The sequence below is a fragment of the Lygodium microphyllum genome, chromosome 16 (assembly GCF_053477565.2).
Source record: "Lygodium microphyllum isolate KBCC chromosome 16, Lygodium_microphyllum_v1.1.10, whole genome shotgun sequence".
Taxonomy (NCBI): Eukaryota; Viridiplantae; Streptophyta; class Polypodiopsida; order Schizaeales; family Lygodiaceae; genus Lygodium; species Lygodium microphyllum.
This window is the reverse complement of record NC_141150.1, coordinates 18683304-18699932: the sequence shown is the minus strand read 5'-3', so window position 1 is coordinate 18699932 and position 16629 is coordinate 18683304. Positions and strand designations below refer to the sequence as shown.

Sequence of the window (16629 nt, the reverse complement as noted above, 5' to 3'; positions counted from 1 at the left end):
TTTTCATTTTTCTTGCATCCTGCATCCATTCTGCATGACCTGTCATGTGGTTTGATGCACCTGAGTCAACATACCACACTTCGTTGCTTTCTTTTGCACTTGTCACAGAATTATTCATGTGCTGCACCATAAACAAATGCTCATTTCTGTCATCACCTTGTCTACTAGAAGATGCATAATTTCCTTGTTGCAATTTCCCATTCATGATGTCATTCTGCTTTTTATAGCAGTCTTTAGCCATATGACCCATTTTACCACAGTAGTAGCATTCAACATTGCTGTTTGCATTTTGGCCTCTTTGCCATCCACCACGACCTCTTTGGCTCCCCCTGCCTCTAGAGTTACCACGTCCTCCTCCATAGGACTAGGTTTCTTGAGTCTGCTGCATATTCTGATTCTATCACGGCCTCCAGATCGGCCTCCTCTACCTCTGCCTCTACCTCTTCCAGCATTTGAGTAGAAGACAGTTTCTTTTGAAGTTCCTCCTGAAGAAGATGCACCACCATTTCTCTGCTCCTCAGAAATTAGAAGAGCAATCAACTCCTCAAAATCAAGAAATCTTTCACAAACTGAAATGGATGTTCGAAACTGTGCATAATCCTTTCCTAGACCATTCAAGGTCATAGAAACTAAATCATCATCTTCCACTGGCGACCCAATGGAAGCAAGTGAATGTGCAATCTTCTTCACCTTCATGTGGTAGTCATTGATGCTCATACTTTCTCTTTGCACACTATGCAACTCTTCCTTGAGCTGCATTTTCCTGGCTTGCATATTTGTGCTATACATTTTTGACAAAGTATCCCATGCCTCCTTTGGCGTACTTGCATCTTGAATATGCACAATCATAGAGTCTGAAATGCTGATAGACAGCCAATACATAACTTTCCTGGCTCTCTCATGCCATGCTTTAAATGCCTGCATTTGCTGTTGATTGGGAACATCAGGAAGAATTGGTTCTTTTTCATTTCCTGCAACAAATTCCCAATATCCTTTTCCCATAAGGAAATTCGTCATTCTAAACTTCCATGCTTGGAAGTTGTTCTTGTCAAGATTTTCAGTTACAATCTGTGAAAGAGAATCTGACGCCATTACAGGACACTGCAAAAAAATTCTGTCACTGCAAAAAACACAGCTTCACCCTCACAAGGGCAAATCTGCAAAACTGGCGAAAGTGGTATTTGACCACACAATCACTTCCTAGTGACGATTTTGCATAAACAAGAAATAAGGATGATTCTGTAACTCCCAATGTCTCTGCACACAAGCATACGATGCAATTTTTGTGGTAACTTTTCATCGACCTATAGAACAGTGGTCGCACAGCATAAAACATAGCATTTTCCTGAGTGCGTGCAGAAAACTTCCGCCTCCAAAACAGGCCCCGAAATGGCCTCTAATAAAAAAAACAGAGCAACCGAGGGCTAAAGCCTCATCCCGCAGCATATACTGCCCTCTTGCTACACCGCGAAGGGCGTCTCAATCTGAGACAATGCACTCTTGCACTTTCCGGCTGTGCTACCTGGAGAGACTTGCTCCCAAAACAGAAAAATGAAAGCAACACTGGTCCTCTTACTAGAACACCGCGAGCTTGACTTGCTTTCTTGAGCTCCTTACCATGAACAAGGCTCTAATACCATGTCAAGATTGTGGGAGACAAGGAAGGAGTCTCACTTGTAGCTTTCTTGCTTGCACAATGGGGGAATACACACAAAGGTGGAGGCTGAAAACAATTTTCCTCTTCTTAGTTGTGTAAGCCAAAAAGATCTCTAGTACATAGAAATAGAAGAACCCTATATATGGGTCTCAAACCAAACTCAACTAACTAAGGTGACATACTAACTGACCCACGAACTAGAATAGATAAGGATAGCTGTCATCTAGCTATTATTCATGGGCGATGTACCAACCGCATCTGCAACTGACAAGTGGGTGACGTAAATGTACAACGGTCACCCTGGCATATCACGAGTGGAGCTCGATATCTCAACAGTAATTTCTAATGGGAAACTTAAACTTTGCAATGCATTTTAGACCACAATTTTTCAAGTTTATTTTCTTAAATTTCTTTCACATCCTCATTTCATCATAAATCCAATAGACAAAATGAAGCCACAAGATCTATACATGGTTACACTTGTAATGCACCTAGGTGTGGGATAGATATTCCCTTTGCATATACAACACCATACGCAAGCCTTATGAGGCTTAGAATGGCCATAAACAAATGGTGAATCACATATGAGTATTTCTATTTAAGGTATTGATAATTCATTTTATCCCTCTCTTTATCAACAACATGTGAGGTGCTTCAATTACTTCTATAGTATTTATTGATGTATATAATAGTGATTCTCAATTGAGAAGATCCAAATGCATAGTTGTGGCAATAAGCCTTGGCAAGCATTGAAGTGTGTCTTTAGGTACCTCAAAGTCACTATCGAATTGAGTCTTTTCCATGGGACAATTAGTCCTACTTCCTTTCATATGGGTTTAAAAAATCATAAACAGATGGTGAATCACATGCGAGTATTTGCATTAAGATATTGGCATTTCATTTTATGTCTTTCTTTATCAACAACATGTGATGTGCTTGAATTATGTCTGCAATATCTACTAATATATGTAATCATGATTTCCAATTAAGAAGATTCATATGCATAGCCATGGCAATAATCCTTTGCTAGCATTGAAGTGTGTCTTTAGATGTCTCAAAGACAATATAAAATTGGGTCTTTTCCATGGGAAAGTTAGTCCTACTTCCTTGCATATGGGTGTAAAGAGCCATTGCACTAGTTTTCATGACACATGAGTTGTAATTTCTTCCTTCTTGCTAGACAATATATCGAAGAAGCAACCAATAGTGGTCACATAGAGCTATGAAGCTAAATAATTTGTTTTCTTCTTCATGGAGCTTGATCTCATGGCTTATTAAAAGAAAAAAACACTAGCCACATCAAGATTTGAAGTTCAATATATTATTGTTGTGTAAGAGAATGTGCATCCATGATGCCTATTGACCCACATAATCATAGATTTAGAGTCAAATCCATAATTAGATTGACTTGATGTATATGCTTGTACAATATGTGGCACTTTTGTTCGTAACATGTCTTTCCTAAGAGAAATATGAAGAAAGTTTTTCATAAGGCTTTTGACTTGGAAGATGATTTGTCACATCCAATATAGGTGTTCACATCATTCACTTAAGGTTTTTCATGCATGTTATGTACCTCCAATTGTTTTGATGCTTTCCTATGCACATACACTTTTAACTCTAAAGAGTTGGCTAGAGGTTTTTTCCTCATGACTTGAGATGGATTGTGGTACTTGATACTTGCGAATACTTCATATATCACTTAACATAGTTCATTCAAGAGAACTTCCCATCTACTTTGCTTCTCATTAATAGCAAGTGGGTAGTTTCTTCCTTTTGAATGCTCCATGGTGGGTTAATAGCCTCTTTGTTACTCTTAGACTTCATCTTCCTCACCCAATGGGTTTCAAAGAACAAGATTGAATATAATGTCATTTTCTTGTGTGATTTTGAGCTTATGCTTCTATGAGAGTAAGCAAGTATGCAATAATTAAGCAAGGAATGAGCTTCTCCTCTCTTTACCTCTCTTCTACTACCTTTCCCCATTTGATTTAGAGTTGGAAATTCGTGAAGTAGTGGATATGAAAGATTTCTTTTTTGACAAAGCTACTAAGGTGCACTTGAACATTTGAATTTCTTTTCAATGCTTCACCTTATTGAAATCACTTGTTCCTATGGGTGAAGAAAACTTTTCTACAAGGATCAATGTTTTCAATTATGCCAAATCAATTCCTTCATATGATTGAATGACTTCTTTTACAACGTTGAGATTTTGTAACATTGCATGCTATGAAATAGAAGTTGTAGGTATTTTCTTTTTCAAAGACTTAGAGCAAAGAGAAAAAGGTTTAAAAAAGGAAGATAAAGACAAAATGGTTCAAATCTTACAAAATATTACCTCATTTCACAAGGATTAAGACAATATAAGAATATATATTATGCATAAGAATGACATCCTTGATCAACATAGAACCTAGCTACATAGAGCATTTATTTCACAAAGCTAAGGCTTTCTATGTCATGTGAAATCAAATGGACACTACATGTACTTTTCAAATATAATGGCTTTATAAAATTTAGGAGAAAATTCATTAAAAAAATTTGTTCCCTAATGAAGAATTCAATTTTTTTTTTCTTTTTGAGAACTCTTGAACTTTGAAAGATGCATCTATGATGTAAGCAAGGTTTGAACTCACACATCCATGTACACACCCACATGCTCAAAGCACTTGAGCTTTAAACCCATTGGAAAATCCAACAACCTTTGAAAATTCACATTTTTCAAGACCTCATGTGTAACTTATGTTCATGAAAAACAAAAAATGGAAGACTTCATGAAATATTTGTATGTAGAAACTTGACACAATATTGAAAAAGAAAAATATAGTGTCCCTACATCAAAGTATAAAACTCATAATAAGTAAATTTCTTCCAATATGAAAATTAAGAAATATTTTCACATGAATACCTAATTATTACTAAGAAGGCTTTTATTCTAGTAGGTAGCATTTTATAATGTCAAGCTTACACCCTCCTTCCCAAATTCAATAGGCATAACTTGAGGTAACGAGTCTAACTTATCCGCATATCCTTAGTTATCTTACTTTTTAACACTTTGATAAACAACTTATTGTAGTGCATTCGAAAATGTTGTGAGAAGGACATTTGTTAGTAATATGTTTGTGGCTTGTGTTGGATGAAAGGGATCCCAAAACACATAATCCGAACGATTAGCACATGGCACCAAGATAGGCACACATGGGACATCTCCATTGAATCGCCCATATCCACAACATGCTGTGTCGCCACTTTTGAAACCTATTTGATAGAAACACAAAAATCTCATGAACATTTGAAAACAAAGGCATTGTAAAGGTGTTAATTTCAAGGAGGATCACAAACACACACACACACACAAATCTCACCATATTGTTGAGGGTTTGTTCGAAAGGCAAGGATGGGGTTGTATACATCTACGTATATGAATTTTGCTCCTTCTAGCTCACCATTGAGTTGTGTTAAGAGTGCTTGAAGACCTTGGTTGAACCCTAAAACTAGATTGTTCACATAGCTAGAACAACTCCCATTCGCACTCCGTTGTGCAAGTTGTGAAGGTATACATCCGAGTGGTCCAACGCTTGGTAGTATAACCGTTCTTGCTCCTAGATTATATAATTCCTATATAATTGGTTAGTCTAGTACTCCAAGACACATGATGAAAAAGCTCTCTCCCATTATGTAAGCAAAATACCTCATATTGCAAGTTTAAGAGTCATTAAGTTCACTTTATACATTCTTCTTTAATCCTAAGTTGCTACATGTTTCCTAAACTCATCTCCTCTAGAAGATCATTTCTTTGTGTAAGTCTTAGCTTTACTATTGTACATGTAATATGATCACTTTAATATTCAAGAACCTTCTAGACTTATTTAATATGCCTTTTGTACTTCAATCATTCAATTGCATAATGAATTTAGGAATGATTTAGTGTATCAAAGAGAAATATGTAGACTGGGTAGATTGGCCAACCTTGAGTTGGGAGGACAACTTTTCAAGTAAGACTTGTATGTATTGTTGAGGCGTGTATTGTGATGAGGTATTGGAAAATGGCAACAAGTAGTTGTTTATAAAATCATTTGAGCCTATGATGACCAGGTATAAAGATTTTAGAAGCAAATCATGTGTTGCAGTTGCATTCGTAAGTTGTTGAATTTGTTGTATGGTGTTATTCGTCCAAGCTAGTTGGGTGTCAAAAGCAATTCGACCAATCTGCATGAGGAATGATGTCTATCATAAGATATCCATTTTCATCCAACTATGCTCAATGTTGGAGACTAACTAAGGTCTCAAAGAGTATAATTACATTAACAATAGAGTTTTTAAAATACAAAATGTCCAATTTTCAATTATACTTTATGAAAACTTAGGTATTATATCAAGCAAACTCTCCTATTATGAAAACCATGAAATTTTGAAATAAGACAATTAATTTTGAGGTTATTTTTGATAATAGGTTGAAAATTCTTCATAGATTTGAAATATTGAGTTGATGGGTTTTGGATGCTCTCATAGGTTTTTCTAAAAGCATTTCTTACCAAGCATTACACACCTAATTTAAGTATGCCCACAAGATACGACAAGATCAATTATAAAGATTCTTCACTTTCATTTTTTCATGTTTATTAGAATATCATCATGATTCTATCCTAGTTCCATATTGGTCCACAATTGTCAAGCTCGTAGACTTAGGTGATTGATAACTAACATATATACTACCATGATGTGAGTCATACTACTAAGCTCAAAGAAGTGGCTCATTTGTTTACCCTCTTAGAATTTCTAAAAACTCCAAAATTAATTGTTCATAATTTTAGAAACGTGAACTATTCAGGAAAGAAAATAATAACTTACAAAGTTGTATCCTGAACTAGCTAGTATTCCTGCTGCACCTGATGCATAGTTCACACCTTTTAGCAAGACTTGGCCTCTTGTTGTTGGGGCCAAATAAGGTGGCGGTGGAGGAAGGGATATACTTTGAGCTATATGCACATCAAAGGACATGTTAAGTAATCGTTTTCCCTAAAATTTACTTATTAATATACAACAAATCTTTCTTTTTTTGTAATCCATAGCCTTTTTGTCTTTTATTATTGGTTGTGATGGCTTCCAGGAGAGAGAGAGAGAGAGAGAGAGAGAGAGAGAGAGAGAGAGAGAGAGAGAGAGAGAGAGAGAGAGAGAGAGAGAGAGAGAGAGAGAGAGAGAGAGAGAGAGAGAGAGAGAGAGAGAGAGAGAGAGGAGAGAGGGAGAGGGAGAGGGAGAGGGAGAGGGAGAGGGAGAGGGAGAGGGAGAGAGAGAGAGAGAGAGAGAGAGAGAATTAACAAATGGTTGAACCTCATTAAGTATCGAAGTGAATGTGACATTTTTTTAAAACATAATGAAATTCTTCCTAGAATGCAAATAAGGCAACATGATGCTGATAATCTACTTTTCAAAATATGAGAGAGTGCATACTATTTTAAGTCCATAATAGTAATCCATAAACTTTAAATTATGCTATTTCGTGAGGGTACTTATTCACAAAGACCAACCTTTCACATTTTGTACCTTTGGTAAGTGGTTAAGCTTCTCAATCAATGCTCAAGACTCATCATGTAACATGAGTTTAAAATATGTAAAAGGAGGGATACTAATGTACCCCTAAAGTAAAAGTAGAGTGATGTTATAGGCATTATTTACTATATAATAAATGAATGGTCTACTATTATAATAAAAGAAGAGTGAGGGACACTTGATCCTCTGTGTGTGTGTACATATTCACATATTTATAATGGCCCTTTAGAAAATGCTCAAGCATGGAAAAAATACTCCATTAGCTAGCCATGGCAAGTAATGCAATGCCTAAATTATAGTAGATTTGAGGGGATATATGTGTATATGTGATAAGATACATACATTAAAAAATTTTATACACATCAAAGATTGTAGAAATTTGAGGCTAATCCATGAGAATGTCTTAACTTGGGGAGAGAGAGAGAGAGAGAGAGAGAGAGAGAGAGAGAGAGAGAGAGAGAGAGAGAGAGAGAGAGAGAGAGAGAGAGAGAGAGAGAGAGAGAGCATCATGTACTATGCATTGATTACTTTCTCATTACTTTTCTCATCCAACTAAAAAAGCTTGTAGAAAATATCCTCTTTGAAGCTTGAAGATTTCAATAATCCAAAAAGGAGGATATTTCAACAAAGATTTTGCCTTAGTAGATCCAAACTTGAGGATGATCCAAGCAAATGCAAGAATCAATTAGTGAGGATTTATATATTTTATAATTAAAATTAGCCAACAAAATATAAGCATATGATATCATGCATATGTTTAATAAAAATAGCTAAGACAACTTATTGGCAAATTAATGAAATAAAAAGTATAATACATAAAGTCTAGATTAATGGAGCTTATTAGCCATGATATAAAATTGATAAATCGTATTGCTTGCTATTAACAATGGTAATAGCTCTATACCTAACAAAAAATACATTGGAAAGTGTTGATGTTGGACTTTACTTTTGCTCATAATATACAAGAAAAATTTAGCACATGAGAGTGTGATGGATTTGCTTCAATAAAAAGGTATGAGTATGGAGAACCTAAAATCTCCTAGAATTAGGGGCAAATGCTTTCTAGATCCTTGTCCAATGTGATTACTTACATGTGATCTTGGTATATGAATACATATAAAGAACTATGGTTGAGAACACAATGCAAATATGTTGGTGAAGTAAGGAATATTAAAGAATTGGTGTACTAATACATATATAGAGTTATTGTTAATGATATGCTAAATTAGAAAGCTTTAGTTGCTTCATGTATATGGATATTGGAGACATTATCCAAGCATTCAATTGAGAAGTCATCCATACTCACAAGTTGGTGCTTCTCAAATTGGGGCAAGGTGCACAAAATAATGTAATCTCGATGTCTAACGTAAAAGATACAACAAGCCTAGTCATTGGCATATTAGAGACATCATTCAAAGACTTGAAATTGCAACATGAAATGTGCAAGCAAGGTAGCATTTTGAGTTCATATGAATGAGTTTCTTAAGAAAAACATTTCTAGTCATGTATCATACCTAAATAGTCAGCTACTATTTTCCCATTGCAAAATCGCCCAGTGGGGCCACTAGGGTAGTCGATTCCATTAGGGAGCAAGTTGGCACTAGCAAGTGTGAGGATGTAGTTGTTATTACCAACATCTGCAAGAGAGTCCCCATATACAAAGAGGGCTGTATAGTTAGAGGGCATGATTGATGATGATGGTGGTGGTGCTTGTTGAGCAAATAAAACATTGAACCCTTGGGGACTCATAGATGATATGAGACCTAGTAGGAACATGCAAAGGGGAGGAAAAATTTTATTCTTCATAGTGAGGATGAGGGTTGCACAATCGATGAAAGTAGGATCAACAAGGCCTTTCTTATAGCTCTTCACCTTACCTATTATTGAATACGCATTCAATAGTATTAGAAAAAATCTTTTTGTCTTTCCTTTCTTCATTTTGCCTTAAAAAGGTCATTGACATTTGTCAAAATCTTTGATTACAAAGAGTAGGTCATGAAGTTTGGAACAAAACCATAGAGTATGTTACTAAAGAAAAGTAACCATCCCTAAACTTTCATACTTATGATTTTTGAAAGTCATTGAAGATAGACCTTTCCAAAACAAAAGGTCAACATTCACATTAGTTGCATAAGTAACTAGCGTTATGTTTTTAATGTCATATTAGACATGAACATGTGCCTTGAAAAGAACCACAACTATAAATGTTCTGTTTCTTTTTGTAATAATGTAGATATGGACTTTATAGCTCATGGAAGACATACAATTTAAGAAAGGATTCTCACAAAAGAAACTTAACCATAGTTACAACCAATCTATTTGTGATTTTGAAACGCGTGGAAAATTGAAGTAAATTTTGAAGGTACATGCCAATCTTTCGAAAGCTCTGCAAGTTTCCAAAGGATTATAACTTCTCTCAAAACAAAATTGCCAATAATTGCCCATTAGTTCTTACTTGCTTAGACAACCAATAAAATGCATTGGTCATGCCGGAACTAGCATGTTGATCTCTTGATTTGTGAGTGTAATATGCTACAATACAACCATTTTTAAGCAAAGAAATTGTTTTTAGTTATTGTATCCATATTTTTTCTTGTTGTTATTAGAGGTATCATGTAAATTCTTATGTGTCACATTCTATAAGGAAAGAACTTGATTAGTTATTTAGATACTAGAACACTTCACCTTGTATTTTTGTTGAAAACTTGTCTCCTTGAATGGTCATTAAGTAATATGCTTGCAATATCCTTTTACCATTGCATTTCATCAAACCATGAGCTTTTGTTTTAGAGAAATTTAAATTTTTGTGTTGTTGCTATGAATCAAGAACATCCTTGACAAACTCACCAAGATCTCCCTACTATGTTTGAAAATATTTTCCTTAAATTAAATTCTAGAAGATGTGATCAATCCTCAATAAATAGGTGGTGGTGATTTTTTCCTTAATACATTCCCCATGACATAAACAGAGGCAAGACGAATATCAATACCCTCAATTTGCATACTAATGCTACCATTGATGATCAGCACAAAAGTTGGAAATAATCTTAAGAAAATAAAACATATATGGCAATGTGATACTAGTCTTAGATGCATGTTATTAACTTGTCATCACAAAAAACCATGGTTTTTGTTTGTCAAACTCTGCTCTTCAACCTGGTATTGTAGGGTCTATTCTAGAAGCTAGGAGGTTTGATGTATCTAATGATAGCTAGCAATAAATTATTATTATCATAAGTTGTAGGATGATTCATGGATAAAGTTTTTGTATTGCAAAGACATGAAATATAATGATGTATTTTGATATACAAACTACATGAATTGTCTAGTAAAAAAACATGGCCTTTATGCTATGATTAATCCATGGTAACCATAGGCTAGTTGTTAACCCTCAAACGAACAAGGTGGAAAAGCTAGAAAATCTAAAGCAGAAGACAAGGCCAAGGCAAAAGTGAAATAGTAGACGGAGGCACGCCAAGAAGAATGTGGAAACACAAGAAGCGCAGAAATGTCCTAAATCAAGGAAAAAGACGCATGAGAAAAAGTGCGAGTCTATACTTTTGTAAAAAAGTGCAAGCTGCACCATGATTTATTTTAAGAGTGCCGGGCTTTCACCCATGCAATTTGTAAAGGTAGATGGGTGGTAGGAAGGAAGCTAGGAAGATAGGAGGACAATGGGAAAAAGGTCCTAGCGGCCATGTAAAAAAGGGGATAAGGGGATGACCACCCAAAAGGGATTTAGGGTTTTGTATATAAAGTTGAAAAGTGAACGAGAAGCTCATTCTTGTGTGTGGCCAAAAGTGGTTCTCCTCTTCTTCTTCTTCTCCTTGTTCTTGCTTGCTTGAGCTTGTGCTTGAGAGAGGGAGTGTGAGAGTGTGAGGGAGTGAGTGTGTGAGGGTGAGGGAACGGGGAGGAGAAGCTCTCCATCTTCTCTTCTCTTGTCTTGCTCGCAGCAATGGAGCTTGGAGCATGGAGCTTGAGGATTAAGCTTGCTTGAAGCTTGCACTTCGATCGTGGAGCTACCGGAGTGCACGGGAGAGGAGGTAACTTGATCGGCATGGAGGTAAGCTCACTACACCTGTAGATATGGATGACGCATCGGCTATGTGAGAGGTAGCCATTAGTACTCAGCTTGGAATGCTTGAAGCAATAAGCGGTCCGTGGGTCTTGGCGGTTTAGCAAAAGCTCCCACACTAGTTATCGTAGTAGTGTATTGACAATGAATCCATGGTAACCATAGGCTCGTTATTGATCATTAAAGCCTACAAGCTAGTTATGTGTGTCACCATTTGTAGGAATGAATACTGCAAGAGACCTATTTAGCATGAATGTTGAAATGTAGGTTGAAAGGCTTTTATACTAAATTTGTATATCACAATCTGCATGAAGGGTGGTTGTTTGTACCTCTAATTGGCTAATTCAGTATCTTTGCTCTAGGAGTCCTGCAACAATAAGATAGTATGTCTACTACTATTTTACTAGTTGAGTAGGTTGTCAATCATAGCCTCCAAGGCTGGATCTATCTAATGCTGTTGGATTTACCCTTGGCTGGCCACTTTACTAGGAATGAAATGTGAGAAAGCATTTTTTTGCTAAAGTATTCTCCCTACCTACTCTTTGGATGGTGCTACTATACATCTGGCTACAAAAATATTTCATATTTTTGTAGGACATAAGGAGTTATGAGCCGATGGCATTTTGAGATGCAGACTGTGTCTTTATGTTTGGAATAAGCTAGTTACTATAGTGTTTCATAATTGATGAAACATCATAGTTGTGTTGCTGATTGCAACAATGTGGGTGAAACAAGCTTATTGCTATAATACAAGCTGATGGATCTATTCACGGAATCTATGTTACTATTTGCAGGAATGGGTCATAAAATTGATAATGAAACAGATTTACTTTATTGAAATGCAGGGTAGTTGTCTTTTGTACTTGCTTTTTATGTCATAATGTTCATGAATGGTTGCTGCTTATACCACTACTTGGCTTGTTTAGCACTCTCTAGGGTTTCAAGCTCAACATTGCCCATCCTACTAATTTGAAGAACACAATACAGTCCTAGAATACAAAGATTCAATTTCTTCTTTTGACCCTTAAGAGAATACAAGAGCACCAAGTCACCTTTGTCTAAGGAATGTTGTTGCACATGTCTATCAAAACAAGCCTTACTCGGACCTTTTCAACAAGGAGGGCATGTGTGGCGAAAAGGTGAGTTTCAATGAGGCATTCCAACTCCACAAGTTAGTGGGTCCAAGCACAAGTGATGTCCCAATGCTCCTATACTGCAATGCAAAGATTGGGGATGTGAAAATCAACTGGCATAATAGCATCAATGCCATAGAATGGAGTTTGGCCAGTTGCAGTCTTGAAAGTTGTGTCGCAAGCCCAAAGGACATACATAAACTTATTATCCTAATCATAGCTTGAAGAAAAAACAATCTTGGTCAACACATTAAGCAAAATCTTGTTGGTGGACTCAGCCCCTACCCATTGGCCTGAGGATAGTACGAAGCTGACTTGCACTAGATAATTAGAAAGGTAGAGAGAAAATGCTCTATAACCTCACTGAAAAAGTGGGTCCCCTGATCATGACCAACTCAATCAGACAGCCAAAGCGAGAAATCACTTGTTCCCAACCACAAGATTTTATCCATTGCATGAGCATCATTTTTGGGGTGGCTCGTGCCTCAACCCATTTAGTCAAATAGTCGATTGCCACAATGATGTAGTGTGCTTGTGAATACTGGGTAGCTAGACTAATAGGTCCTACAAAGTCAATCCCCCATTTTTCAAAACATTGTCTAGCAATGACATGTGATAGCTCCATCTTGTCCTTGCAAATAGGAAGTCTGGTGCATTGGCACTCATCACTATTCTTAACTAAATGTGTCACATCCTTAAACAAGGTGGGCCACCACAACTAGGCCTATAAAACCTCACATGTTGTATCCTGACCATTGAAATGTCCACCAGCAATGCCGCCATGGCCTTTGTGGGGCACATGCTCATGTCATGTTCACACATGCATCATCGAAGGAGACCATCATGCCCTAGTCAATAAACTTGACCAACAATCATCTAGTAGGGTCGAGTCTTAATCAACAAGCAAGTTAGATGAGCCCTCTAGATGGGGCATTTGGTAATGCCATGCTCTAAAATAGTAATAATATCATTTGCCTAATGGGGTATGAGATCAGTCTTGAACAATTGAGCCTCTCGTTGAAGTCAAAACAAATGAGCATTGGGTAAATTATCATTAATGTTTGTTGCCTTTTCGCCCCACTGGTAAATCAAGACATGTGATTAGCCATGTAATGCTACTTTCCTTTTGTAATATTTCCACACAATAAAAGTTAGTTGGTTAGTTCAAAAGTTAGTTAGTTAATTAATAAGTTAGTAAGATTACTAACTAAAGACTAACTAAGGTAAAAACTAACTAACATTAATTATTAATAATTTTTATTTAATTTAAAATATTTTATTTAGAAAAATCAAGAGTCGTAAATTCGATATTTTTTTCGAATTGGCAAGGACCGTGGCCATCCTTCACGTAAATTACAACGTGAACGAAACTTATGAGTTATATTAATCACTAGGATAATGTGTATAGTTTGGATGGTCTAAAAATATTAGACCTTTGGACAAGACTAGAATATTTTAGATATTTTAGAGATTATCTTAATTTAAAAAAAAAAGAGATATGGAGATTTCTAGAACTAGATGTCATTTAAAAGAAAAAAAAACAAGTGATGTGTTAGTTAGTTTGAAGATTTTATAAAAAGAAAAATAAAGAAAAGTGACTGGCAAAATCGCGCGCACCGCGATCGCAGTTTACAGGCAGTAGACAGCACTTCGAACAGAGAAAAGAAGAAAGAGTGAACTGAGAGCTTTCTAACCAAGTGTCTTGGGGTTTTAACCCCCTTTCGGAGCCAATGGAACCATCAGATTTATGATCTGAGCATCAGATCACTGATCTTTCCAAGATCCCCCTCCACAAAGAGCTCCACTTCTCAACCACAAGCCCTCTTCCCCAATTCACTATAAATACGAGGCATGGGAGAGGCATAAGGGACATAAGGAGACCCCGAGAGGCTGCAAGAAAGAAGAAGAGAGAAGGAAGAATACTTCTTCAAGAGGCTGCGAGAAGCTAGAGAGAGAGAGAGAGAGAGAGAGAGAGAGAGGAAGAGGAAGAGAGCTAGCTCAAATCCCTTGTCTCGATCTTTAACTAAGCCATATTCTCTATCCTCTCTCATCTAAAATCCATCCCACCTTCCCTATCTCTCAAACTCCTCGTGGACGATGGCTCCAAAGCGACAAAGTGGAAAAACCATGGAAATCAACGCAACCGGTCAAGCAACGGGTATTGCCAATGATACGGGAGTGCCCGAGGTTGCGGGAATTGCCACCACAATTGGAACATCGGATGTGGCTAATGCGAGCGCGAGTAAAGATGAAGTTCCTAATGTCGTCATGCCACCAAACCAGGTTATTCATTACTAGATTATCAATTTTACAATATAAGATAAATTACATAGGATATTAGCTTTCATATTCTTCGCTTACACATAACTCATCTAGAAAGACATATTAATTCAAGCATAAAACGATTAATCACTATGATTTCTAGCTAGAATAGTTGGGATACTAAGGCATTGAATCATGATAGAATTAATTGCCAAAGGTTATTATACACATGTCTTTATGCGAATTCAATATAGTTATGATAAAATGCGACAAGGTTAAGAATTGATTAGTGAAGGTTATAAAAACTGGTTATCTATTTAGGAATCCTAAAGACCATCTCGTTGAGTTTATTGACACAATATATTTTCTTAAGGGATTTTGCTTATGTTAGATAAGTGAATCCAAACGAAAAACTCATGCCCTGCTTAACATGTTTTAAGAGGTGTACTCAACACTTCTTTATGGGAAGAAGAATCCTCATTAGAATGGAAGGTTACCTTAGGAAAAGGTCTACCTTGGCTATGTGAAACTGTGATTTACATGTTGGGATGATTGTCATTGCACTATTTGATACATATTTGAAAGGACTGTTTGTGTTTGCTAGAATCTAGATTTTGATTGAAATTATTGCCAACAGAATAAAAGGAAGGATCGCGCTAGGCTACCCCCAAGCTAGCGGCGAGACCCTACTCCAAGGGGGTCATGATTATCGCTACGAGAGGCTTGGACCGGCGCCGTAGGCGAAAGGTCTGTCAGTAGGGATAGTCTCGGGCAGTAGGAATTGTAGGTGCCAGAGGGGGCTCTGGTTGTAAATCCTGCATTGTTCCAAGAATCTGACGAGCCCCTTCGTGACCCAGGATGGGATCCTGGAACCCTAAATACTAGTTATGAGGGTGGAATCTTGGTGGACAGAATGTCCTTATGGAATTCTGTGTATCTTCCGCTAGGACGGAATGATGGAAATTGTAATAGACTTCCAATATAATAAAGAAGTTTGCTTTACTATTCGAATGGTATGCATGTTAGTGAGATAAATTATGTGAAGGAACGTGTGACTAAATGGACTAATTAAGGAAGCTGGTTGTATATGTTCCAATAAATGTGTTGTAGGTAATTAAAAAACTAAAGATGACCCATCATCAGAGGAAAGCGGGTGGGCGTAACCCCCGACGGGTCCGTCCAATGGTAGGGTGGTCCCGGTTAGCTGGGAGCTTTTCTACATCGAATATAGAAATAGGAAGACGATAAATTGACCAAGTAGTCATTAGGTAGAACCGACTTGCATTGTTTTAGGGGACCGGAATGGGATTTTGCCTTATGGGCAGGAGGGTTGACATACCACACTCCCCTCCGTCTCCCATTCTCTTTGAACCAAGTGCAATGGCAAGTCCGCTTCAGATTGAGTAATCCTTTAAAAAGTGGAACTCGAAATTACTGACTCTAGCTGGCTGCTAGGAGACCCATCCGATTTTAGGAACCCAAGTCTTCAGGTCGATCCTAGTGGGTTCGGCCAGAACTCTCCCATTACGAAGTAGACTCAGTAGGGCCTAAGTGACAATCCCGTGATGTTCCAAGGGAGCAGCGGGCGGCATCATTTATGGAAAAACCTACTGATGGACTACTAAAAGGTGTATCGTGGATTGGGACTAGCGGACACCTCACACCTTTCTGCACAACCACAGAGAAATCAAACTCAAGAAAAAGAAATAACCATTGGACAATTCTACTTGTAGCACATGGTTTGTTCACAAGATAAAGTAGAGCTTGATGATCAACAAAAAATGTGAAGGGAGTGGCAAGCAAATAATTCATCTTAGTCTCAGTGAGTTTCTTGCTTGCAAAGTTCACCGGAAAGTCCATGTTATGTTTACCAGGTTGGCACAAAACAACTCCAATGACAATTTTGGATGCATCAATATGAACATGGAATGTGATTGTCCAATCGGAGGCTT

General features: G+C 37.1%; 1 protein-coding gene across 1 annotated transcript; it reads right to left on the bottom strand.

The window, feature by feature from the left end:
- Window positions 1-4468: 4468 nt before the first annotated feature.
- Window positions 4469-9023, bottom strand: LOC148022584 (GDSL esterase/lipase At1g71250-like). Its single transcript, XM_087695539.1, has 5 exons — window positions 8722-9023; window positions 6509-6636; window positions 5627-5866; window positions 5023-5275; window positions 4469-4915 (listed from the first exon to the last, which is right to left on the bottom strand). The coding sequence occupies exons 1-5, from the start codon at window positions 9011-9013 to the stop codon at window positions 4725-4727; spliced, it is 1104 nt and encodes a 367-aa protein (XP_087551665.1). The 5' UTR covers window positions 9014-9023; the 3' UTR covers window positions 4469-4724.
- Between the last annotated feature and the right edge of the window lie 7606 nt (window positions 9024-16629).

Excerpts from the sequence above, each read along its gene's own strand:
- LOC148022584 (XM_087695539.1), bottom strand. The coding sequence starts at position 9,013 with ATGAAGAATAAAATTTTTCCTCCCCTTTGCATGTTCCTACTAGGTCTC. Across the intron at positions 6,637-8,721 it reads AATAGTAGCTGACTATTTAG|CTCAAAGTATATCCCTTCCT; the intron begins GTATGATACATG and ends ATGTGCATATAG. Across the intron at positions 5,276-5,626 it reads AGTTGTCCTCCCAACTCAAG|GAATTATATAATCTAGGAGC; the intron begins GTTGGCCAATCT and ends CCAATTATATAG.